Source organism: Labeo rohita, chromosome 14 (genome assembly GCF_022985175.1).
Source record: "Labeo rohita strain BAU-BD-2019 chromosome 14, IGBB_LRoh.1.0, whole genome shotgun sequence".
In the NCBI taxonomy this organism is placed as follows: domain Eukaryota; kingdom Metazoa; phylum Chordata; class Actinopteri; order Cypriniformes; family Cyprinidae; genus Labeo; species Labeo rohita.
In genome coordinates, this window is record NC_066882.1 from 29,994,774 (window position 1) to 30,021,394 (window position 26,621).

Sequence of the window (26,621 nt, forward strand, 5' to 3'; positions counted from 1 at the left end):
TAACAAAGGACAGTAAATGGTAAAACTATCTGCACTACAAATGGTGTGTTACAAATACAATAATAAATTAAGAAATACTGTTTTGCAGTATCAAGCACCAAAACAGACTGTTTTCAATTAAATTTACAAATGGCTGTGCCACTCTTATGTGTCACTCGTATTGCTGTATAAATGGGTAAAACTGCAACACACATTAATGGAAGTAATAGTAATGGAATAACCGCCTAACCGAAAGATTATGTATCTTATGTTTATCACCTTTACATTGTGACTGGCTCTCAGATACAGTTAACGGTCTCTGTGGGGTTTTCATCAAGATGGCCCATACAGGAGCTGGCCAGATGACCCACACAAAGGACATTCAATTTTGTGTATTGAGGACCCTGCATGGGAGTTACAGTTCTGTACTCTGGTATAAAGATCTGTTTTACAGACAGGTCTTTGGGTTAAGATATAAGATAAGAGGACCGACTATCATCACTGTTGAAGACCTGCTACACTGCTGTCTTCAATAAATTCTTCTCCACACAAAAACTTTGGTCAAGTTTACTAATTTTATGTATTAGACATGATCTAGTATATTTGTAAGCCACTCAAACCATTGCTCAGCCAAATACAGCAAAATCTAACAACAAGCTTCAAAAACTTCTTCCATTTTGCTTTTTTTTTTTTTACTCATAGCCACAACATGTAGATATTAAACAGAAGTGTGTTTGTCCACTGCACAGTCTGCTGTCTCAGGTGTCCTACTCAGAGTTCATGAGTGCAGTAGTTCAGTAAGGAATAAGCCGTCAGGCATGAAGAGGTCTTTCTGAGACAGCACACTGAAACTACTGTAAATCACAGAGACTATCTTGCTCACAGGACTGGTTTTGTCAAGGTTTTGTCAAACTGAATGCACAAGAGAGATAGAATTTCATTCTCCCCCTCTCTGTTATTGTATGTGTGCTTGCTTGTATCATAGTGCCGCAGTGCACAATTAAACAATTGTGTAAATGGCTGTTTAAATAGTTTGCCAGATTGTTGTTATTTAGTCTGAAGTTCCAGACAGAAAAACACGGTTTTCAATTTACAAAGTTGTATGTTTATTTTGTCATTTATTTTTTTGTTTTGTTTTGTTTGCTTTTTGTTTTAAAATATGCCTTTCATTTAATCAGCATGTTTGTTAAAATAAGTTTATAAGTTAAAATAAAAAAATGCATGTCATTAGTAAGTCATATTCATGTAAAAAATATTTCTGTCTTCTGTAATATTAAAACAAAAGCAAGGCACTCAAAGTCATTACAACGCCCTTTAGCCTTTATCTCTTGAAAATATAGTATGTCCTAATGTCTTATTTCTGAACTGATTTTTTACAAATTATTTTATTTTATTTTGTTTTATTTTCTTTCATTTTTTATTTTTTTCTCTGAAAATCTACATGTCTGTGTGCATCTCTGCTGCACACCTGTACTGGCCTGTCTTTTTCCATGCCTGTCTCTTTTATATCTCAATCATCACTCTTTCCGTTGGATCACAGACAAGTCTATGAAATGAGCACAGAACTGAAGTATGTAAATACTCTTTTGAGTAATGAACACTTTTGACAGATGACAGAGACAGACAGAAGGTGCTATGAGAAGAATGATCTAATACGTACTGGAATCTGTCAGCCAAAGTCTATCTTACAGAAGGAATGCTTAGAAAAACAGACCGCCCTCTGATTTGACAGATGACTTTTTTACCATGTTTTACCAAGCCAGAGCAATCCAAAGCCTGAAAGCCAAGCCACACCAGTCAAAACACTCCATACAGGGTCCCTAACATTTGATGATTTGAAAGTTTTAAATGTTGTAAGTGAAAGAAAGATTATTGTACGACTGAGAACTGAAAGATTTTGTCTTAAAAGTTTAGGTAGATAGATAATTTTATTTCTTACTTAACTGTTTTCCTTGTTTTAATTTAAATAATTGGGTTACATAAAATGAGTCCATCTAACACATCTTTCTCATTCTTTGTCTTTCTCACAGAGGTCCAGACAACAATAAGAAGGTAAAAAATGTAAGTACAATCTTCAGTGAAATTTGTCAATATTTGTTTTTAAACGTTTCAGAAAGAAGTCTCTTATGCTCACCAAGGCTGCATTAAAGGGCACCTATTATGCCCCTTTTTACAAGATGTAATATTAATCTTATGGCTCTCCTGAATGTGCATGTGAAGTTTCAGATCCAAATACAATACAGATTGTTTATTATAACGTGTTGAAAAGTGTCATTTTTGGGGCGGGCCTAAAAAAGTGCTGTTTCAGGGGTGTGTTCCCTTACATGAAAATGAGCTGCAACTTCCCGCCCATCTCCAGAAGGGGGCAGAGCCTAGACGTCTCTGTTTTGTATATGGTAATAAATAGAGAGGAGAAGCAACATGAGTGAGCGTGAGAGGACCTGTATTTTACTGTACTTAAATGGAACAAATACACAATTTCTTACCAAGAGTCAAGTCAAGTCAAGTCACCTTTATTTATATACCGCCTTTAACAATACAGAATTGTGACAAGGCGGCTGTACAGTATTAAATAGGAAATAGTACATCAACAATGCCATGGGCAACAATAAACACTCAATTTTCAGGTAAAGGTAGATGATCAAATACAATAAAATAAAATACAATATCGTGTGAAGAGACAGTGTCCCCAACTAAGCAAGCCAGAGGTGACAGCAAATGGAGAAAAAACCTTGGGAGAAACCAGGCTCAGTTGGGGGGCCAGTTCTCCTCTGGCCAGATGCAGAGGACTCACCAGGTTCCCGTGGTCTTGTGCCGACAGCCGTCTAAGTGACGAGGTCTTCACTGGGGATCCGTCTCTGGGGCTCATCTAGTCGATGTGGTCTCCGCTGACATTCAGGGCTGTAGAGGTCGTCTCTAGGTGCTGAGCCACCGTCTGGGGTGGGTACGGACTGGATCCGGGGGACTGCAGTGACCATCTGATCTGGATACGGACTGGATCTGGTGGTTAAGGTGACCTCAGAATAAGAAAGAAACAGACTCATATTAGCGTAGATGCCATTCTTCTGACGATGCACTGAGTACATCGGGTGTTATGGGAAGTGTTCCTGGTTCCGGTTGACCTAATTAGTGCAGCCTAACAATCCTTTAACGGATTTGAATTATAAGAATATGTTGATGTGTTATGTGTAAGCAAGGTTAAAGAGATGGGTCTTTAATCTAGATTTAAACTGACAGAGTGTGTCTGCATCCCGAACAGTGTAGGGTAGATTGTTCCAGAGTTTGGGTGCTAGATAAGAAAATGATCTGCCGCCTGCGGTTGATTTTGAAATTCTAGGTATTATCAAATTGCCAGAGTTTTGAGAACGCAGCGGACGTGAGGGACTATAATGCAATAAGAGCTCACTCAGGTACTGAGGAGCTAAACCATTCAGGGCTTTATAAGTAATTAGCAAGATTTTAAAATCTATACGATGTTTAATAGGGAGCCAGTGCAGTGTTGACAGAACCGGGCTAATATGATCATACTTTTTGGTTCTAATAAGAACTCTAGCTGCTGCATTTTGGACCAGCTGGAGTTTGTTAATTAAGCGAGCAGAACAACCACGCAATAAAGCATTACAATAATCTAACCTTGAGGTCATAAACGCATGAATTAATGTTTCAGCATTTGACATTGAGAGCATAGGTCGTAATTTAGATATATTTTTAAGATGGAAAAATGCAGTTTTGCAAATACTAGAGATGTGGTTTTCAAAGGAATTTTGCCATCAAATTGCACACCTAGGTTCCTAACTGATGACGAAGAATTGACAGAACAGCCATCAAGTATTAGACAGTGTTTTAGGTTATTACACACTGAGGTTTTGGGTCCAATAATTAACACCTCCTAAAAAGCCTCAACAGACATTACAGCAGAAACACTTGACAAAATGCAGTCAATAGCGGTGGGCAGGGCTACCGAAATATGACATCATTTTGTGGACAGGCTCCAAAGTGCTTGTTTTTTGAGCCTGGTTTGATTTTAGGAAGATTAAAAAAAAAAAAAAAAAAGGGCTGTGTACACAATTCCAACACACATTTCTGTCCAAACACCTTCTGAAAGTGGATTTTGCATAATTGGTACCCTTTAACGTGATCAAAACACAGTAAAAAATGGCTATATTATGAAATATTATCACAATTAAAAAAAAAAAAAATCAGTTTTAATACATTTTAAAATGTAATTGATGACAACCTGAATTTTCAGCATCATTACTCCAGTCCTTAGTGTCACATGTCCTATCAGAAATCACGCTGCTTATATGATTATATTTATATAATTATATTTTCAATCATTTATGAATTATTTATTTATTTTTTTAATTAAATAAATACTGCTGACCAAATAAATGCAAACATGTTACTGGCCTCAAATTTTTAAATATGTATATACAGTCAGGTCCATATTTAGACTTTCATAATTTCGTTTATTAATACCACCAGGATAGAATTAAAATGAAACAATCAAGATGAAATTGAAGCGAAGACTTTAATTCCAGGGGTTGAAGAAAAATATAACATAAAATGCTTAGGAATTGCAACCATTTTTATACACGGTCCCCCCATTTTCAGGGGCTCAAATGTAACTGGACAAATAAATATAATTATAAATCAAATGTTCATTTTTAATATTTTGTTGAGAATTCTTTGCAGGCAAGTACTGCCTTAAGTCTGAAACTCATGGACATCACCAAAGACTGGGTTTTCTCCTTTGTGATGCTTTGCCAGGCCTTTATTGTAGCTGACTTCAGTTGTTGTTTGTTTCTTTCTGCCTTTAGTTTTCTCTTCAGCAAGTGGAATGCATGCTCAATGGGTTGAGATCTGGAGATTGACTTGGTTATTGCAGAATATTCCACTTTTTTACTATAAAAAAAAATCTTGGGTTGTTTTTGCTGTATGTTTTGGGTCATCGTCCATTTGTACTATGAAATGCCATCTTTGTTAACAGTGTTCTAGTTTAAATTAAGTGCCAATTTGATTTGCCTAGACCTAGTAGACCTTGTGTACACAATACATCACTGTGTAGAATATAATTGTTACAGAATGAGGGCAAAAGGGGTAATCCGATAAAACAAGCTACAGATCCAAAGGGCAGGCAGCGAAACAGACAAAATGAGATAACCAAGGCGAGAATTCAAAACTCAGAGAACTAGACAAGAACATGGGTAACTAGGGCAAGGCTTCGTATGAATGTTAATACAATACAATGCAATACTCTGCCAATAGTGAGAGGAAGTCCAAGGCTTACATAGAGTCTCTGATTGGATGCAGGTGATAAGCGCAATGGGTGATGGGGAACGTAGTCCGGGGTGTGGTGCAACAGTCTGTGTAATGTGAATGTCAAAGCGACCTCTGGTGGTGAGCGGACTGGCGTTCATGACCAGATTCGTGACAATAATATATTAAATTGTGCAAGTTAAAATTTCTAATTTAAAGAATTTTATTAAATGCACTTTGTTAATAAATGAGTGAGCATATTGATTATTTTGGATGGGACAATAAATTGATTCATGGATCGATTCTGAGATCTTCCGAATGCATCGCCATTCTCTTTGGAATTGATTCTGAGCTTAGATTTTAACAGCAGATGGCGCTCTAATCTAGTTTTTATCCGCACACTCAAATGCTCATGAAAAGAGTGTTGAAGAGAACTTGTGCATTCGGCTGAGTCATGTAATTTCACCTCAGCTCAGAATGCTTTTATGATGTGAGATTATTGTAAACAGCCCACTGTGAACACCCTTGTAATTCGCTTTTCAAATTGTATAAATGATTATTTTAGGTTCAAGTGCGTGTAAGGATTTGGAAACAAGCACAGCACGGCTGTTTCTAAAGCAAGCAGTGCCGTTTGCTGTTCAAAACTAAGCTAAGAATTTATTTGAGAAAGAATTGCGACGTGTTTGGAAAATCTCGAATCGATGCTGAATTATTTCTCGATTCGCTTTGCAACGATTTATCGTTCCATCCCTATTGATCATTAGATACCCTGACTGAGGAATATTTTGACTGTGTGCCTTTAGGTTTTGATCACCATCTACTGGCTGGGCCGAGCAGCCAAAAGCAGCGCCACATACAACGGGCCTGCCCTAGACCTGCACGAGTTTGAGGGACTGCTGTCACAGATGAGCAAGGTAAAAACAAATCAAAAGAACTTGCATTTCTATCTGTCATTACCACTATAAATGTGATTTTATGTAATTGGTGGCATGTATAGAACAGTGCATTAATCTGATAAATTTCAGCATATTCAACAGTTTGTCAAGAATCCTCAAATCTAGAGACCAGAATATCATCAAGTTTGGGAGTGGACTCTTCACTTGGACTAGTTAGTACCACCAGGATTTAGACCTTTTCTGATTTCCGTGGCAAAAAAAAAAAAAAAAAAGCTGCAGCTTTTACAAAAATTTTGTGTCATTTTGCGGTGGGAACCCACCAATATTTTTTGTTTTTAGTATCAGTTGTATTTTTAGTATTTTTGTAATTAGTATTAGTAATTAGTAGTATATTTCTGTCCTTGAGATGAGAAATGCTCTTTTTGTGTTTGTCTCTGTTGACTTCGTCTCCAGCAACTGCAAAACAACAAAGTAATAGCCTATTTAAGATAGGTTGCAACATGCTAATTTGTAAACTTACTGTGTATTGTATCACTTTGGCTTAATTCGCTGCAAATTGATTGAGTTTTTCAGCTTGACCTTGCCGGGATGAAACTGAATACTTCTTCCTCATAGCCTCATTTTAAATTTTGCAGGACACCTACAAGGCATAAAATATGTTTAGCAACAGAAAATATTTAATTGGATAGGTAAAACAATACATAAATGTATATTAAAACAACCTTCTGAACTTCTGTTACTGTGTAGAATCTCTGAAGATGAGTTGACCCAATCTTGAGTGTAGGATACTATGGGGAAAAACATTATAAAACATTATAAATATACAGTATAAATATAGTTTTGACATTGAAAATATTAGTTGTCAAAAATATAGTTAATTAATCTTACCTGGATTGTGTATGATGTTGAAGTGGATTCTTCTCCAGTGTGCACCTGTGCAGGCTTACAAATGTCGGAGTCTGCAGTCTGTCCTCAAGAAGTGTGACAGACCAGAGATCAGTTCAAACACAAAAGTCTTTGCAGCAGGGGGTGAGGTGTATGTGTGTGTTTGTGAAGGTGGGAGGGGATCATTTATGAAGAGTTTAGATACATGGGACCAGGGCTGTTTAACACAGTTTTTACATAAAATATTTCTGAGGGCAGATATATTTTGAAAGTATGAGTGAATTTATTTATATGCAGTTTATACAGTTATTCATATATAAATACTCGTTGCTAGTTTTGACTAACAATAATTATTGAACAGTTCCAGTGTTATTGCCCAGGAAAAGACACACGTCACAACACACAATGACGTTTTTGGGGGGGCATTATCATCTGTAGAGATACTGTTAAGAAAACACTTCTCTCCCTACATGAATAATGGACCAGTTGTTATTTTCTGTGAAATAAAATTCATATATGTATGTATGTATATATATATATATATATATATATAGAATGATTTTTGAAGGACTAACAGAAAAGCACCATAAAAACAGTCCATATTCTGTACAACATTCCATGTGTTCTAGAGCAGAGCATTGTGTCATATGGACTGATATTATAATAGGTATTTAACTGTAGGATATTAAACTGTCCCTCTAAAAGAGATGTATAAAAATTCTTCTAAATTATTTTCTATTTGTCATATACACCAGGAAAGACAAATTCTAAAGAAGTATGCCAGTCATTCATTAATGTTAATGATAAGAATAAAAAAAAATAAATAAATAAATAAAAATTGCATTTTATTTCTGTATTGTGTTGTATAGTTATGTTAGTAAGTGGTGTTAAAAATTGCTCTGTGCATTATGAGCTGGTGGGTTTATGGTGTGGTGCAGACCGGGTGTAGAGGGCCGCTCTGTGCCAGAAAGTCCAGGGACGTTTTTAGCCCCAGACCACCACTGTGGGGAGTAGTAGCTACACTCTGCATTCTCATCCTCTCTTTTTTTTTCTGTTTTATGACGGGTGGCAATCAATGTTGCAGTATGTGCAATACCACCACCAACAATGTTGGAGTGTCAGCTAGTTACTGGTTACTTGTTCTGTATTATTTACAATATCATTGTATGTGTAGTAGTCAGTGTTGGGGGTAAGGCATTACAAGTGATGCGAGTTAAGTAATAATATTACTTTTTTCAAGTAACTAGTAAAGTAACGCAATACTTTTGAGTGTCTAAGAAAATATCTGAGTTACTTTTTCAAATAAGTAACGGCAGTTACTTTTTTTTCCCCCATTTATTGATTGACAAGTCTCCTATTGGGAAATTGGGAGTAAACATGATTTTACTGTATTCTAGACTAAATGTGAACATGCATTAATTCATCTCATTAATTCACTTCTCAGTGTCTTTGCTGCTGACCTTCGATGATGCAATTCAACCATACTAATAAGCGAAAATTACTTTAGATAAACTAATATTTGTACTTAATTTTTTTTTTATAGCTGAAGAGTGATCTCCTGCATAAATGTACTTTTCTTTCTTTGAATTCATTTCACTTTTGGTGTAAAAGGGCTTTTAACAATATACGTTTTAAAAATAGAATCAATGGATACAAGTTGTGTAACATAAAAAAAAATAAATAAAATAAAATAAAATAATAATAATAATAATAATAATAATAATATAATATATTTGCATTTAGCACTGCAGTGTGTTTTGGTTTTTCTTAAGCTTATCAGAGTAAGTTGAGACACAATGTATTAAGAATCTTCAAAATTAATTTAAGCACAAAAAGCGTTTTCATCCACAGTTGACAAAGCAGATTTGTTCATTTGTTTATTTTTTTTTTTTTAATCCATTTTGTCATTTGGTGAATATGAAACTAAAGTCATTGAGTGAAAATAAATAATAATGATTAATTTACTTAAAATGTTTTTTAATGTTATTCACTACTGAAACACCACTTGGAGGAACCATAAGCTGCCAAATTGTTATATTTTTGTATGTGGTTGTGTGTTTCTCAGGAAGCAGAGGACTGGGACAGCCCAAAGCTTAGCATCAGGGACAGTGGTTACATAGACAGCTGGGAGTCCGAGCGCAGTGACTCTCTCTCCCCGCCGAGGCACACACGAGACGACTCGTTCGACAGCCTGGACTCCATCGGCTCACGTTCCCATCAAACCCCCTCGCCTGACTGTCTGCTTGCACACGGCTACAGCGATGGTAAGTGTAATGCACACATTAAAACACATATAAAAATGTACTTTTTTATGGGTGGGCAATGTATCAATAAATTGTGGAAGCTGTTATCTATGATTTGAAACTGACCCAGTGCTAAATCCTGTTGCTCTTATTGACTGCTGCTAATGTTGACTTTCCTAAACAAGGCTTGTGCAGCAATAAAAGGTGATATGTGGATAAATTTATCAGTTTGCTTCAACATTAAAGTCAAACAAAACATGTTCAATTCAAAGACATTTTTCATAAATAATATTTTTATTTATTTATTTATTTATTTTTAGCTAAGAAATAGCTAAAAATCAATATTTGTTTATTTTTGATACATTTGTTTTATTGTATTTTACATGATTGGTAATAATAATAATAATAATAATAAAAACAACAACAATAATAATAATAATAAAGAATCGTGGCTTATTTTCATTTTGGACAAAGAACCTTTTTTTTTTTTTTTTTGTTTTTTTTTTAATGGATTTGCCATGAGTCAATTATTATATAGCATATTTTTTTCTGCAGTTCTAAAGCGATTAGTCACATGGCGTTTATAGTCATGTGATTGGCTGACTTACATGCTAAGCTATCATGGGTAGTGATGGTTGAATTAAAATCCGTTACTTTTGGGAGTGCCCACACCAGCTAACCACATGCCATGGAGAGGAATGGAAATTATAACAGACAGCTTTCTTACCTGAAGATTATTAGTTGGAATTAATGTTGAATAAAAAGTCCTCAAGTCCTTCTCCTTTATAGCCTTAGGCCATTTCAGATTTTAGCCATATATATATAATCTTTTCATTTTCAAACAGGGTATTTTGGTCCCAGTTCCCAAACAAAATATTAATTTAACAGATGAATCTGGTGAAATTTTATTAAAAATCTATCCTTTTTATTTTAAAGTAAACAATTTTTATATTTTTATTTATTTAAAGGGTGTGTTAGTAATGTGTGTCTATGGGTGGGTGCACAACCAACATACTCTCTGCTTATTGTACATACAAGGTGTAAATAGCGAATCTGCCATGATGCAAGTGCAACTGGTTTTTAAAAAGAATGGGAGATGAGACTGATTGGTTTATTGCATGTTACGCCTAAAACACACCCATGACTCATTAAGAGAATAGGTACAACTCCCAAATTCAGTTTAGTTTGTCAAATGTATGATGCTTGCATTGCCTTGGCCGTTGAATGAGAGTCCAGATGCAGTCTCAGATAAGAGTCTTGATGGTTCGATAGTTTAGTGGTGGTGAAGTTTCAACAGTTTTTTCCGGGCTGAAGAATGACAAACTTCAGAGATGTTAGTCTGACTCAGCTGTGGTTGTGAGAGTTCTCTCGAAGGTGAAAAGTTGCAAACATGGCTTCTTGAAACCTTGAGGTCCAACAGCACTGAAATCAGACTAGGTATTTCCAATCTTTTTTACAAGAACAGCAACCAGAGGAGAGACTGAAGGGAGTTAGGGTCACTGATGTAAAGGCCTTTTAACATCTGCCGAGGTCACACCTTTACTGTTATTGTATACCAGTCCCCACAATAACAGACTGGTAAATAAAACTCTAAGGGCCAGTTGCTTAAAATGTTTAGTCTAGTCTTAAAAACTTAGTCAGCTAATTTTATCTTTAAGACTAGTTTTTTTAATTTAGTTACAGAAAAATGTAGATTAGTCTAAGTTGAATCCAAAATAAGAATGATAACCCTTCGGTTAGCTGGTAGTTGGTCAAGTTTATGCAACTTGCCCCTGGACATATTTTAAAGATTCTATGTTGTGAACTACAAATATGTCACATATTCTTGAAAATCCAGCATTTATTGGTCCTGATAAGTGCTTATCATCACAGCTGTAAACACAATGGCTTTCTTCTTCCATTAGAGGGCTTGTCGTCACAGCATTGTTTTTTCCAGGTGGAACGTTAAAGAACACGAAACACACGTCTCCCAGAAATCCTGTATAATTCAACCAATCTGATTATGGCTTTGAAACTCACAAAGTGTTTCCAATTTTGTGTGCGATATGCATCAGATGTTCAGCCAACGGTCTGTGGGCATGATGTCTGTGGCTGAGACTAAGGTTACATTAACTAGTGGTTCAGTCATGAAGCATGCATAAAACAGTATACAATGCTAATACAATATACAAAACAGTAATAATATACACAGTGTATATAGTAAGACGTCTATAAAAAATTTACTGTTTTTTTAATAGAATGTACACGTGTAAGCCGTGGTAATTGTGACTCACACTTGGTTCGTTTGCTTGTTCTGAACCCTAGTTTGATTGTGCTACAGGACCACAGCAGTGTTATTTTAGTATCAAGGATATCAAACTGAATTAGTTTTCAGTAATTTTGCTCATCAAGTTCTCCTAAGACCAAGTTAAGTGAACTATTTTAACAGCATTGATTTTGCTGTTCTTTTACTGCACTACACTTTTTAATTTTCTTAAGGACTGTCAGGAGGAATTTCTGAGACGAAATTGTTGGGAAAAACCTCATGCCTGCAAAATTTTCACTTTTGCTGTAGTATCATCATATGTCTGCAGCAGTGGAGACTGCTGCCATCTCACTAGCCATACAGTCTGTGTTTACTACTGATGTCAAAAGTTCTGTAATGTGATGTGCAGCATCAATCATCATGACTGGTGTGTGTTTAACCCTGAGCTACAGAATTGTCAAACAGACAGGTTAAAATGTGAGGAGCACTTGCCTGGTAATGTGGCCACAGATGGAAGGTGAGGAGGAGAGTTACAGTGGTAGGCTGTTCCAGGTGCTCCTGAAAAAACTTTTTACTCTGGCAAGTCAGTTGCAGAGATCTTTGAGACAATAGTCTACTCAAAGACTACTTATACTTATAGATCTACTTATAGATCACTTCTGTTAAATGGACTAATGGACACAGACTAATATGGTTATAAATTGATGTTTGTTCATACTCCAGATTGCTTGTGATAATGTTATGAGTGGCAGACACTGGGCTGTCATGATGTCCAGTCCTGACAATCCACTATAATTCATCTGCATTTTAAAAGGTTAATGACCAGCTAACAGGGAACATTCACACAACATTCATTAATATTTGTTCAAAGGTATTTGTCACGGAGGTACTCCGTGACCATACACAGACTATCAGGCACGTTCCCTCATCTGACATGTGCAATTGTGTTTTTGCATTGTGTATTATATTGTTTGGTGTAAAAGTCTGTGTATGTTGTGCTATTCTAACTGTTAATATATCACAAGGGAGTCATTGATGAATTTATTAGTAATCACAGGACACAGTAATACAGTTTAAGACATTTTATTGATACTAGTACAACAGATATACTTGCCAGTCAGAAGCATCATTTGTTTAAACCTGTGTTGTTCAAACCTTGGTGCATTTATACGTATTATTTCTGTCACTTGAACAAGCACTGGCATGTTTCTGTGACGTCACTGAATGATTTCAGGATACATCTGTGAACATAAGTATATCTGGTTGTTTCTTTGTGTTTCTCTTTGTCCTTATTTAGAGGAGAACTGTATTTGTATTGAGGTGATGTATGTCCTGTGTAAAAAAGGTTTGACTAAATATTGTGAATGTTATGCTAGACTTACCAACAGTATGGTATGTTCCGTAGGTGGGGCCAGGATGTTAAATTGGTGTGGTGGTGTAGTGCAAGCCTGACTGTTCGGTGCAGCAATAGACTGTTGGCACAAACGTTTCCAGTCAGTCTGTATAGTTTTATCCATTTCTTTGATTTATTTCTGTTTGTAGCACAAGTTTTTTTCTTCCTGCAGTGTGGGATTTTTTTCAACTTTTGTATAATAAATGGTGCTTCGAACGGGTTACTCTTTGTATTTGCCTCCAACTGCAAGGTTCATTCATAACAGTATTAAACAGTATTAAAGGTTAGGACAGAATGTTCTTAAAATATTTTTAGGATGTTCTAATAACGCTATTAATAGTTGATTTATATTCTTGTAACGTTAAGAGAAAACATTCTTGTAACAACATTCTTGGAACGTTCTTTTGATGTTATTTGTACACAATTGAGGTTCTTGTAATGGTAAGAGAAAACAGTCTCAAAACAACATTCTCAAAATGTTCTTTTAGTGTTATTTTGCTATTGTCTTGCATTATCGACACACTATTTTCCTGTTTAATACTGTAAAGCTGTTTTGGCGCTATATAAATGAAGGTAAAATAAAGGTGATGGTCAGAACGCTCTAATTAAATGTCTCTGTTCCATCCAAAACTATTTTAGCTGAAATTGAAAATTAATTTGTTTATTAGTTGCACTCAAATATTTTAGGTTACCTAAATTTCAGTGCATATATAGTCAATATAAAAGCTCTTTTTTTTTTGGACCAGGGACAGTGTACCCAATGGGGGTGAACCTCCAAACTTTTTATCAGCCAATACAATTCCAAAAACAATTATAACATGCTAAAATGATTGTAATGCTACTAATTAATTCACACTGATTGTCCCACTGCAGGCCATGGCAGCGACTCAGAGTGTGACACCCCCCAGAGGAAGATGCCGGACATGCGCAAGGATGACATGCTGGTCCGGCGAACTTCCTGCAGTGAACCCAGGACTGCCGTTCCTTTTAACCAGTATCTGCCCAACAAGAGTAATCAGGGCTCATACATACCTGCACCAGTACGACGCCCTCACACAGACAAAGATGACAGCCACAAAAGCTGGAGTATTGCAACCTCACCAGTTGGAGGAGAGAGACCTTTCAGGTAATTATCTGAGATGCTGGTATGCTGATATAGCAATTGATTTACCATCTGGTAACAGTGTTTTAATTTAGAGTACAGTGGATAGAGTGACTTGATACAGAAATAAATATTCAGTCTGGGCTTCAGAATTTTTTGAGCCTTATCCAGCTAAAATCTGTAAAGGAGGAAACTGCTATGCTTAAGACGTGATTACTTTTTTGTGAGGAGATCAAAGACCAGGCATTTGGTTAGATTCAAATACCATTTCTGAGAACATTTTTTTTTCTAGCATCTCCATTATTTCTATAAAAATTAGAACTGTTGTGTTTGACCTCATGTTATTGTACCAGTAACAAAATCTCAACCTTCTGTGATTTAGAGTTAGAAAAAAATATATACAGTACTGTGCAAAAGTTTTAGGCCACTAGTATTTTCACCAGCTACAAAATGGTTTAAAGTAAGTTATTTCTATCTTTTGCTGTAGTGTGTCAGTAAAAATGTCGGTTTACATATCCAAACATTCTGTTTGCCATTAATTGTAATAATCTAGTGAGATTTTTGTTTGCACAAGGAGTCTGACATCAGCCAGTGCTCCACACAGACATCTGATCTCACCATCATCCAGTCTTCCTGGAATGACATGAAGACACAGAACGAACTGAAACAGAGTAAATCCAGAAGAACTGTGGCAACGTCTCCAAGATGCTTCAAGAGACCTACCTGCAAAGCTACCTGAAAAATTTTGCGCAAGTGCACCTAGGGCAAAAGCTGCTGTAAACGCAGAGAATGGTCGCACCAAATGTTGATTTCGTTTAGTTAATAGAAGGTAATTGATAAAGAAAATCTATTTATGACAGCATCCTCATTTTACAGCATTTTTACACAAGTGCCTAAAACTTTTAACAGTGCTGCAGCTTTGCAGGTAGGTTTCTTGAAGCATCCTGGAGACTTTGTCACAGTTCTTCTGGATTTAGTCTGTCTGAGTTTGTTCTGTTTTTTCATGTCATTCCAGACAGACTGGATGATGATGAGATCAGATCTCTGTGCAGAGCACTCGCTGTTGTCAGACTCCTTGTGCAAATAAAAATCTCACTGGATTATTACGATTAATGGCAAAATGAATGTTTGGAAATGTAATCTGATATTTCCTACTGACAAACTACAGCTTGTTGCTGCAGGATGGAAGACAGGATACAACGTACGGAACAAATCTAATTTTAATTACTTTCACGAGGAACAGACAGGAACACAGAGCGATATCCACACACGTAGAAACACACTAATCAACAATATGCAACAATAAAGACCGACAGGGAACTAAACACAAGGAGGAACTTAAATACACAAACTAATCAGAACATACACAGGTGAAGACAATGAAACACTCAGGAAGAAACAAGGAGGGCGTGACTAGGTGACGAGAGGGCTGAGTCCAGGGAGCACATGGTGAAATCACAACAAAAACACACGATGACAAAAAGGATACGTGACATTACCCCCCTCTCACAAGGCGCGACTCGCGCCGTAACACATACACTGGGGTGGGGGGTGGGCGCCCTGGAGGTCCGTGCTGGACAGACACCGGGTACTTAGGGGCGTACCTCCAGGGCGGATCAGGGAGTTCAGGAGGCCATGGTGGATCAGGGAGTTCAGGAGGCCATGGCCGGACAGACAGTTCAGGTGGCCATGGCGGGTCTGGGGGCTCAGGAGGCCATGGCCGGGTAAACATTTCAGGTGGCCATGGCGGATCATGGGGAGTTCAGGAGGCCATGGCCGGACAGACAGTTCAGGAGGCCATGGCCGGACAGACAGTTCAGGAGGCCATGGCCGGACAGACAGTTCAGGAGGCCATGGCCGGACAGACAGTTCAGGAGGCCATGGCCGGACAGACAGTTCAGGAGGCCATGGCCGGACAGACAGTTCAGGAGGCCATGGCGGGTAGCCCCCCCCCAAAATTTTCTTGGGGGAATTTACAATACTGCCAGCCCTAGGGAGCACTGGATGAGGTGCTGGCTCAGGAAGGGGAGCGCTGAAGGAGGAGCCGGCTCAGGAGGGCGCGCTGAAGGAGGAGCCGGCTCAGGAGGGCGCGCTGAGGGAGGAGCCGGCTCAGGAGGGCGCGCTGGGGAGGAGCCGGCTCAGGAGGGCGAGCTGGGCAGAGCTCCGGCTCTGGAGGGCGAGCTGGGCAGAGCTCCGGCTCTGGAGGGCGAGCTGGGCAGAGCTCCGGCTCTGGAGGGCGAGCTGGGCAGAGCTCCGGCTCTGGAGGGCGAGCTGGGCAGAGCTCCGGCTCTGGAGGGCGAGCTGGGCAGAGCTCCGGCTCTGGAGGGCGAGCTGGGCAGAGCTCCGGCTCTGGAGGGCGAGCTGGGCAGAGCTCCGGCTCTGGAGGGCGAGCTGGGCAGAGCTCCGGCTCTGGAGGGCGAGCTGGGCAGAGCTCCGGCTCTGGAGGGCGAGCTGGGCAGAGCTCCGGCTCTGGAGGGCGAGCTGGACTTTGTCTTGGCTTATGAGAAGCACCAGGAACTTGATTTGACTCAGGAGATGTAGCCGTGACGTGACTTGACTCAGCCGTGACGTGACTTGACTCAGGAACCACAGCCGTGGCTTGACTTGGCTCAGTAGCTGCAGCTGCAACTTGACGTGACTCAGGAACTTGACTTGCCTCGGGAAACGCAGCTGCAATTTGACTTGATTCAGTAGCTGCAACTTGACTTGACTCGGGGAAAACAGCTACAACTTGACTTGACTCAGGAAGGCTGGGCGGAACCAGCGGAGGGTTAAGAAGGCTGGGCGGAACCAGCGGAGGATCAGGAAGGCTGGACGGAACCAGCGGAGGCTCAGGAAGGCTGGACGGAACCAGCGGATGCTCAGGAAGGCTGGACGGAACCAGCGGAGGCTCAGGAAGGCTGGGCGGAACCAGCGGAGGCTCAGGAAGGCTGGACGGAACCAGCGGAGGCTCAGGAAGGCTGGACGGAACCAGCGGAGGCTCAGGAAGGCTGGACGGAACCAGCGGAGGCTCAGGAAGGCTGGACGGAACCAGCGGAGGCTTAGGAGAATTAGGGGAGATAATAGGAGCAGTGAACTCCAGTGGGATTGCCCTGTCCATAATGTTCATTTCAGCAATCATGACTGGGGACTCAGGCTTGGCGGCCATCTTGGCCGGGGGCTCAGGAATGGAGGCCATCTTGGCCGGGGGCTCAGGAACGGAGGCCATCTTGGCCGGGGGCTCAGGAACGGAGGCCATCTTGCGTGCAGACGCTGGCGTGGCGGCCATCTTGCGAGCAGACGCTGGCGTGGCGGCCATCTTGCGAGCAGACGCTGGCGTGGCGGCCATCTTGCGAGCAGACGCTGGCGTGGCGGCCATCTTGCGTGCAGGCTCTGGCGTGGCGGCCTTCTTGCGTGCAGGCTCTGGCGTGGCGGCCATCTTGCGAGCAGGCTCTGGCGTGGCGGCTGCCATCTTACGTGCAAACTCTGGCGTGGTGGCCATATTGCGAGCAGACTCTGGCGTGGCGGCCATCTTGCGAGCAGGCTCTGGCGTGGCGGCCATCTTGCGAGCAGACGCTGGCGTGGCGGCCATCTTGCGAGCAGACGCTGGCGTGGCGGCCATCTTGCGAGCAGACGCGGGCGTGGCGGCCCGAGGGACAGGGCTCTGGGCGGTGGCCGGCGGATTAGAGCGCGGGGATGAGGCCGGCCGCATCGGGCTGAGGACAGTGGCGGAACTTCGGAGGAGGATAGGAGATTTGGGACTGGGCAGGCGTCTTGAGTCGTTGGTACGGTATGTGGGGGCTCTTGGCTCAGGATGAGCTGGCTCGATATACTGTGTCTCAGAGGGGACTGAATGACGAGACCCACCAATATTCTTTACTTCCTCTATTTCAAAATCTGAGCCATTTAAATAAAGAATAAGATTGAGAAGTTCACTTAAGGAGTAATTACAGGAGGGAGCATCACAACGAATAGTCTCGTCACTCAGCCCCATCAGAAACACAGCGCCGAGAGAGGCATCGGGCCAACCCACCTGATCGGATAGCTCAATGAAATCCTCCACATACCGCTCCAACTCCCGGTCGCCCTGCCGCAGTCTCCACAGTCTTTCCTCAGCCCGATCCATAGTGTGGTCGGTCTTTCTGTCACGTTGTTGCTGCAGGATGGAAGACAGGATACAACGTACGGAACAAATCTAATTTTAATTACTTTCACGAGGAACAGACAGGAACACAGAGCGATATCCACACACGTAGAAACACACTAATCAACAATATGCAACAATAAAGACCGACAGGGAACTAAACACAAGGAGGAACTTAAATACACAAACTAATCAGAACATACACAGGTGAAGACAATGAAACACTCAGGAAGAAACAAGGAGGGCGTGACTAGGGTGACGAGAGGGCTGAGTCCAGGGAGCACATGGTGAAATCACAACGATGACAGGGACTTTCCAATATATAATTAAAATGCTTATTCACACTACATCATGCTAATGTATAAAATTTATCAAATCAGTCTCCTGTAATTGCATTCAGTGCAATTGTGTTTTCAATGCTGTATATTGATGTCCTTATTTTTGTTCCCTATTTCTGTAGTATGCACTTCATATATTGTGCACAGTATGTGAATGTTCTGCATGCACAGAATACAACTCACTTATGGTATTTGCCCAAATTTGCAGTAAACTGCAGAGTTTACTGTGTGAGTACTGTATCCCATAATGCAATGGCATGTTTAGACCTTCCATTTAAAGTGTCATGAATGAACTGGAATCAATGTGAATTTTTTTATTTTTTTTTTAAACATCAACTACACATTTCAGTACTCTCTTGATCTGACTGCCATGAGTGAAGTTATGTTTTACTCAAAATTGGATAAAGTAATAATTAAAAAACAATAAAATATGGTCAATACAAGTAAATATAGCTGACAACTGATAAATGTTTTATGGCACCAAAAAGATAAATGGACAATTTTAAATTACAACATAACATTACAATGTACAAAAAAAACAACAACAACAAAAAAAATGACATTCATAAAGGTTAGATTAAACAGTGTTAATAAATTATTAGTATTTTTTTTAAAAATTAAACATTAAAACAACAAATAATAAAATAGCAGATACAAGCATGCACAATCGAATATTCAGTGTCAAATGAAGTTTTCAAATATGGAATGTTACAAATAAAATTTAAAAATCTTAAATATAGAAAAATAGTTGGCAGTATATAGCACAAACCAGCACCAGCTACTAGTGAATTCTGAACCTTGCCTCTGTATATTGTCACCAGATGAAAAAACACATGTAATTGTTTTTTTTTTTTTTTTTGTTGTTGTCCCTCCTCTGTTGTACAACACTTTCCTTCCCCATATCCTTTTCCTGCTTTCCATGTTTCTTATTTGATATGGTGTGTCGTTTTGTCTTGCTCATGTATGTTTTTTTTTTTTTTTTTTTTTGTGGGTGTGTCAATGTTCTTGTTTGATTTAGTGGGAGTGAAAACCTTTCGTTAGAATTATCCTGTGTGGTAGCAAGAACTGAGCTTCACTATGTAGAGTCACAACAAATAGATACTGACTCTAAACAGCAATACTCCAGAGTGTCTTCTCAAAATTACTCTTACCCTGAAGACCCCATTTCTATTAATACACAACTCAGTGACCCTCAGATTAGACCCCCGCTTCCCAAGGACCACCTCCATCCTTCTGTACAACCCCAACCTCTAGAGCAGAACCACTCAGACCAGGACAAGATGGAGAAGGAAAAGGAGAGCAATGAATGGGCCCTTTTCTGTGAAATTCTGCCAAACACCATGGATCCCATTCATAGCAACTTACAGATGTCACATAATGAGACTGCAGGCAATGAGACCAGGTGCTGAGACTTCCTCTCCACAATGCCAACATACAAAACACTCAAAATCTCAAAATCCCTCTTATTGAACTTAATACACTTACACAACCCTTACAAAAATTTACCATGGTTTTACTACAAAAAAAAAACATGGTTACTATAGTTAAACCATGGTAACCACAAATTAACCATGATCTTGCTACACTAACCATAGTTTAACCATGGTATTTGTAGTAAAACTATGGTTATACAAATAATAATCAATGCGCCAAAAAACTATGGAAAGCCTTTGGATCTGGTAGCTTACACTTGCATGGCGGGCTGAGACTGGCTGGTCCCTACTGCTTGTTTTCAAAAAGGTTTAGCAGATGATTTGGTATTGTAGATTTAATATACCAATTATGTGGTAAAGAAAATTGAGCCTGTTTTAAGAACAGATTTTCTCTGGTAAACTAGGAGTTGGGGGACAAGTTGATTCACATTTGTTGTTGATTTTAAGCTTGTGATGTGATATAATTGTATATTACTTTTGACCAATTGGTGAGGCTGCTCCCAAATTAATATGGTTTGGTCAGCGTGGGGTGACAAGGACACACGCATTGTTTGGCATCAATATGCCAAAGCATTGCAGAAATACATTTATTTTGGCATCAACATTGATGATGAGTTTTACAAAAATAGTTAGAGATATCAAAAAGCTTTTTAATTTTTAATTTATCTAAAAAAGTGGGGTTTTGGACAATATTGGCATGAATCCTTTTTAATTTGTGATAATTTTGCACTGATAAGGGACAACACAAACTATAAAAACATTTTATTACATAAACAGTTTATACATAGAAAAAACTTAATCAAAATATCCACCATTAGCAGCTATTACAGCTCTGCATAATCGGGGCATAAATTCATTGTATTCTAAACTTAATTGGCAATCAGTTGTTGAAGCTATTAAGGTTTGCTGACCCAAAAATCTTTTAAAAACCTGGGCCAAGTTTAAACCAGTAACCAGGCATCACAGCTGGCAAAGGGGCTTTGACATGTATATATTTCCATTATTATGTAATCAAAATGAAACTTATTGCTGGTCTTCAATGATTAAAAAAAATATAGAATGGAAAAAGGAATTTTATTTCTAACTCTTACAGTTAAAAAGTTCTTAGCATAAACGTTAGTGCAACCCTGGACTGTTGGTGGCGCTAGAGGTTTAAATAGAGATAGACAGAGACTCCAGATTTACTATGGTTAATATTCAGACTGTCCTCTATCTGTATGCCAAATTTAATAGCCTTCCCAAAAGCGGTTCTCTGGGCTGCCAATAGGAAGGAAGCAGACATATTTTAGATTGCCTTCGGAATCTTTGCACAACATTTGGAAACAAGACTAAGAATGCACTGTTGCTTAAAAACCATATATATATCAAGACATAAAAAATTCATCAGGAATCTGAATTTTATAATCTGAATATTAACCCAAGCAACTGTACCTTTCATAAAACCAATGAATGACAACATTATGTGTTCACAGTGGCCACTGTATGCTTAACATGCTTAACACCATACATCCACACAAATTCTTGAACACGCTGAACATGTGGAGGAAAGGCTCTAAATGCCATTATGAGTACTTTCCAACTGTATGTTGATGAAAATAGTCTCTCTCACAGGCACACCAGGAACAGGCAACCCACCCAGAGGAAGACGGGAAATATGCAGGTTTCCTTTGTTTAACCATGAACTGGGCTGATCTGAGCTTGGCGCTGTCAGAGATAAGTTACATTGCAGTCCTACAGGAGGTGGACAAAATAACACAAACACAGTATGACAGTGGTGGTTACCTTTGAGATAATTAAGTTATTTAACATATAAAAAAAAAAAAGGAGTATTAAACGTAAGTGAGGAACGCAATGTCTGATGTTGAGATTAGGTTGTGTGTGTCATTTTTTTGTGTCTTAAAATACTTTATCCTATCACAGTTTAATATGCAAAGTGATGATGAGCGAACACTGTGAGTTTAGACACTTGGGAGGTCGTGAACCATTGCACAGGTGTGTCGATTAACATGATAATTGTGTTGAAAGCAGTTTGTATACACAGCACGACTGTACTGCACAGCAAACTGGCAGCAACTGCATGAGCTTTCATCCTAAACATGGAGACATAAAGCTTTCAGTGTTACCCTTTGCATGACCAGTGTCTGGAGTGCATGTGGAAACATGACAATGAACTTGACACTGACCTATGATGTGCTACTGGTGCGACCGCGCGTATAAAAGGGTACCTGTAGAACACGTCATCAGCTTCTCTTTTTTCAGAAGCCGTTTGTTTGTTTGTGTGTGCGTGTGTGAGAAAAAAAGTCAAGTCACCTTTATTTATATACCGCTTAACAATACAGAATTGTGACAAAGTGGCTGTACAGTGTTAATAGGAAATCCTACATCAATAATGCAAAAAGGCAACAGTAAACACTCAATTTTCAGTTAAAAGCAGTTCATAATTGAATTCAATGATGTCATCATCCAGCTCAGTTCAGTTCAAATAGTATACAATATCGTTTGAGAAATAAGTGTCCCCAACTAAGCAAGCCAGCAGTGGCGGATTAAGACTCTTTGGTGCCCCTGGGCAACAACACCTAAAGTGCAGTACCAAAAATACCAAGAATAAATGTATTTAATTACAAAATACAAAATAGTATTTTGTATTTCAAATACGTTTTTGAAATACTGCCCATCCCTGACTGCGCTTAACAAATTTATTGGACCACCTCCCATTGTAAGGTTTGTGCCACAGCTGCCCTAAACTAAGTATTGTTGATTACCAAAATAATTTTTAATGTTTCTGTAATGGTTAATCCACCAGTATGTTTAAGATCTTTAGTCAAAGTAGTTTTTCTAATACAAAAATATAATTATTGTTGGGATTGAATGGAATGGAAAAATTGAAAGATCGATTGCACAAAAGGTTAACCAAAAGCAAGTCTTTGGGAGCGATTATAAACTATTTGTCAGTAACAATAGAGACTGTGGAAAGTGCATCAAATGTCAGCAAGAATGCAAGCTTTTATCAGGGCAAAAGAAGACATACAAAATAAAAATTAAATATTTATTTATTTGGTTTATTGGTTATTATGTGTGAAAAAAGACAATTTAGTTGTTTGTTATTTACCTAATAAATGACAATACAATTTTTAGTTTTAAACAATTTTTTTACGGGTGGTCTAATAAGTTTGTTAAGCACTGTATATAGCTACATAGTTTTATGAGGATTTGAACTGAAAATAAAACTTACAAACTCACTTTTTTACACTCTACCCCTTTCTTGATTGCCAACAGCTGTAAAGTACAACGTGAAAGCGCAAGCCTGACGCTCTGTAGTGAATTCACACATATAGGCTATGAGTAAGACATTTTAATGTCAGTTGAAGAGACGGGAGTTGCGCAATGCACCGCACAGCATGCTCCTAGAATCTGGTTAAGTAATATATAGGCGTGGAAACGAAAGCACACGGGTTCACGCAGTTTGTGGGAATCTGGCGATAGATTGCACATCCACTGATTTACGCAGGAGAAAAAAAAATATTAAGGGGACTTAGTACATTCTGATGAAAGTGTATATATATACCATGGCTAAACAGACGTTTGAGAATGCATGGCTTGTCTTAACGGAGAATTTTGTTTTTGCGTGCTGCCCACATCTGCCCCCCCCCAGACACCAGACACCAGACACCAGACACTTGTCCAATTGCCCATATGGTTAATCCGCCTATAAACCAGAGGCAACAGCAGCAAGGAACCGAAACCCCATCGTTGACAGAATGGAGAAAAAAACCTTGGGAGAAACCAGGCTCAGTCGGGGGGCCAGTTCTCCTCTGGCCAGACGCAGAGGACTCATCTGGTTCCTGTGGTCTTGTGCCGATGGCCGTCTAGGTGACGAGGTCTTCACTGGGGATCCGTCTCTGGGGCTCATTACAGAAATATGCTAATGTGTTATGTGTAAACCAGGTTAAAGAGATGGGTCTTCAATCTAGATTTAAACTGACAGAGTGTGTCTGCGTCCCGAACAGTGTTGGGTAGATTGTTCCAGAGTTTGGGCACTAAATAAGAAAATGATCTGCCACCCGCGGTTGATTTTGATATTCTAGGTGTTATCGAATTGCCAGAATTTTGAGAACACAGCAGACGTGAGGGACTATAATGTGATAAGAGTTCACTCAGGTACTGAGGAGCTAAACCATTAGGGCTTTATAAGTAATTAGCAAGATTTTAAAATCTATACAATGTTTGATAGGGAGCCAAAATTTAAAAGATGTGTTTAAAAGATGCAAGAAATTTATTGCACCCAGCGATCCCCATGAGCGTATGTGATCGTAATTCCATTACGATGAAGCAGCTGTGGTCCTGCTTGGCTCTGTTTGCGGAGGATGGAAGTCAAGCATCTGTGCCGCACAGTGCTGGACCTCCTTCTGCCGAGACAGAGCGCCGTCTGCACTCGTCGTCTGGAAGACGAGCTTGGGACAGCTCTTTCTGTTTCTCAGTCCTTGGTCGCCAGTTCGGTTGCTCTCGAACCGAATCCGGAAGCCCGGTCTCCGGTTTCTTCCGATTTGGCAGAGAGCATGTTACCCAGCCAGTCTATCTCTGAGGAGATAGACATGACAGGGGTTGAGGCAAGATGCTACATTTCAAGCCGCCTCCTTCCTCGTCCTCGTATGGACTGGTTGGTGGAAAAGCAAGAACGCGGTCCCAGTAGTCGCTTGGATGAGTGCTTCCTAGCAGGTCATACGCTCCGCCCCTCTAAGCCTTCCATTCCTCCCTGAGCTTCACAGTGAGCTGCTGATGTCATGGAGGAATCCCTTTTCTGCTTGTGTCCCCCCCCCCCAAGCAAGTCTAATTACACTAATGTGAAGGGGTTGGAAGACAGCAGGTACACGAAGATGCCTCCAATTGAGTTATCTCTTGCTGGCTACCTTGCATCTTCCCAGGCATCTTCATGCCGGTTTACATCTAAGCTTGTGGGCAAGGCATACGTGGCGGCTGGTCAGGCCAGTAGTGCCCTGCATACCATCTTGGTATTGCAAGCATACCAGGCGGACCTCCTAAAGGACGCTGATGTGGTTAGGGGTGTGGCTCCGGCTGAAATTAAGGAGCTCCGCTGCTCGTCCGATCTTGCCCTCGTTTGATCAAGCAAGCAGCTTGTGCCATTGGCCGCTCTCTTGCAGCACTTATTGTCATGGAGAGGCATTTGTGGCTTAACCTGTCAGGGCTAGGGGAGAAGGACAGATCCTTTCTGCCAGTGTCGCCTTCCAGACTTTTCGGGAACTGCCGTTGAGATGGTAGTCCATAAGTTCAGGAAGGCGAGGGTGAAGTCAGCAGCGTTTGAGCAATACATTATTTTATTATTTGCTTCATTAAGCTCTTTATTTACTCTGCTGTTCCTTACGAACCCACAGTCTGTTAGTGCTTATGTTGCCAACCTTAAGTGAATGTTTCTTTTCTTACTAACTACAATTTTTGTCATGTAATTGGAATCAGTACTTCCTCACAATGTTACAAATTGTACTATAGTTTAAGATGATGGGCAGTATCACTTCTCACGTTCCCACTTCTTATAATACTGTATGATGCGCAGCAGCGCAGAGGAGGGGTTCCTTTCTATATTACAGTTGTAAGACATATGCGAAGAGGATGGGCCATTTTGTGTGTAGTGTCCCACCTCTTCAGCTGTGATCCTAAAATGGTTTAAGAAGATGGGCAGTATCGCTTCTCACATTTCCACTTAATAATATGATGTGCAGTAGAGCAGAGAAGGGGTTCCTTCGGTAGTGTGCGTACAGCTGTGAGACATATGCGAAGAGGATGGGCTATTCCATGGCTCGCGTCCCACCTCTTCAGTTATTGAGCTACTGGTGTATACCTAGGGATGGTGATTCATAGAGTCTTTCTGCTCATGCCTGCCATTAGGCACTCATCCCTTCAGCATGGCGGAGTGGGTAGTCCTTCCCCAAAGTGTCTTCCAGGGGACACAGTGCGACGTTCCTATTCGAAAGGGAACATCTCAGGCTATGCATATGACCATGGACCATGTCATAGGCCAATATTCATTCATTGGCATGTTTCCACATGCACGATCATGCTGAGGGCATTCCCCAAAGTGTCCCAAAGTAGGGAATTCAGTGTCTTATTTCCCTTCTTAGGGAACCATGGTTACATGCGTAACCTGAGATGTTTGTCATGGCTACAACATAGAAATTAGTGAGAATATCATAGTATGTTGAGGAAATAACATACTAACTTGTGGGAACATACTTACATTGTTGCCACACTATGTGAAGTTATGGCTTCAAGATCCTATGTTGTGGGAACAACATGCTTTTCTCGTGGCCGTTAGTTTAATGTAAACAAACTTGGGCTTATCGGAAAATGATGTTGTATATATTCTTCACTTTAATGGGCCAATCATGGTTAGATCCAATGCAAAATACTCCACTCTATCATCCATCTAGCATAAATTTACATAGATACTAATTTAAAAAAAAAACAAAAAAAAACACCAAAGCTTTGTAAACAGTTCCGAGTAATCATGTCATCTTCATATGATTGCCACAAAAATTTAATGGTATTTTTGAAAAGGTCCTGTTCACACATGATCTCTTACGGATGTTTTACCAGTAAAGACTGTATGTATGAAAGGGCTAAACTCTTTCTCTGCATATGCTGTGAGTTTAAGTTGCTTAATGTTCTTCTGGGAAAACATTGTGCTTTATCTATCTAGATTTGTAACGTAA

The 26,621-nt window shown here is 39.7% G+C and overlaps 1 protein-coding gene across 1 annotated transcript in view; it reads left to right on the forward strand.

The window, feature by feature from the left end:
* limch1b (LIM and calponin homology domains 1b) overlaps nucleotides 1–26,621 on the forward strand; it is a 120,591-nt gene that overhangs the window by 35,295 nt on the left and 58,675 nt on the right. The window contains exons 4-7 of the mRNA XM_051127476.1: nucleotides 2,010–2,040; nucleotides 6,042–6,152; nucleotides 9,085–9,283; nucleotides 13,774–14,026. Of these exons, the coding sequence (XP_050983433.1) occupies nucleotides 2,010–2,040; nucleotides 6,042–6,152; nucleotides 9,085–9,283; nucleotides 13,774–14,026 (594 nt within the window). The remainder of the gene's footprint in view (nucleotides 1–2,009; nucleotides 2,041–6,041; nucleotides 6,153–9,084; nucleotides 9,284–13,773; nucleotides 14,027–26,621) is intronic.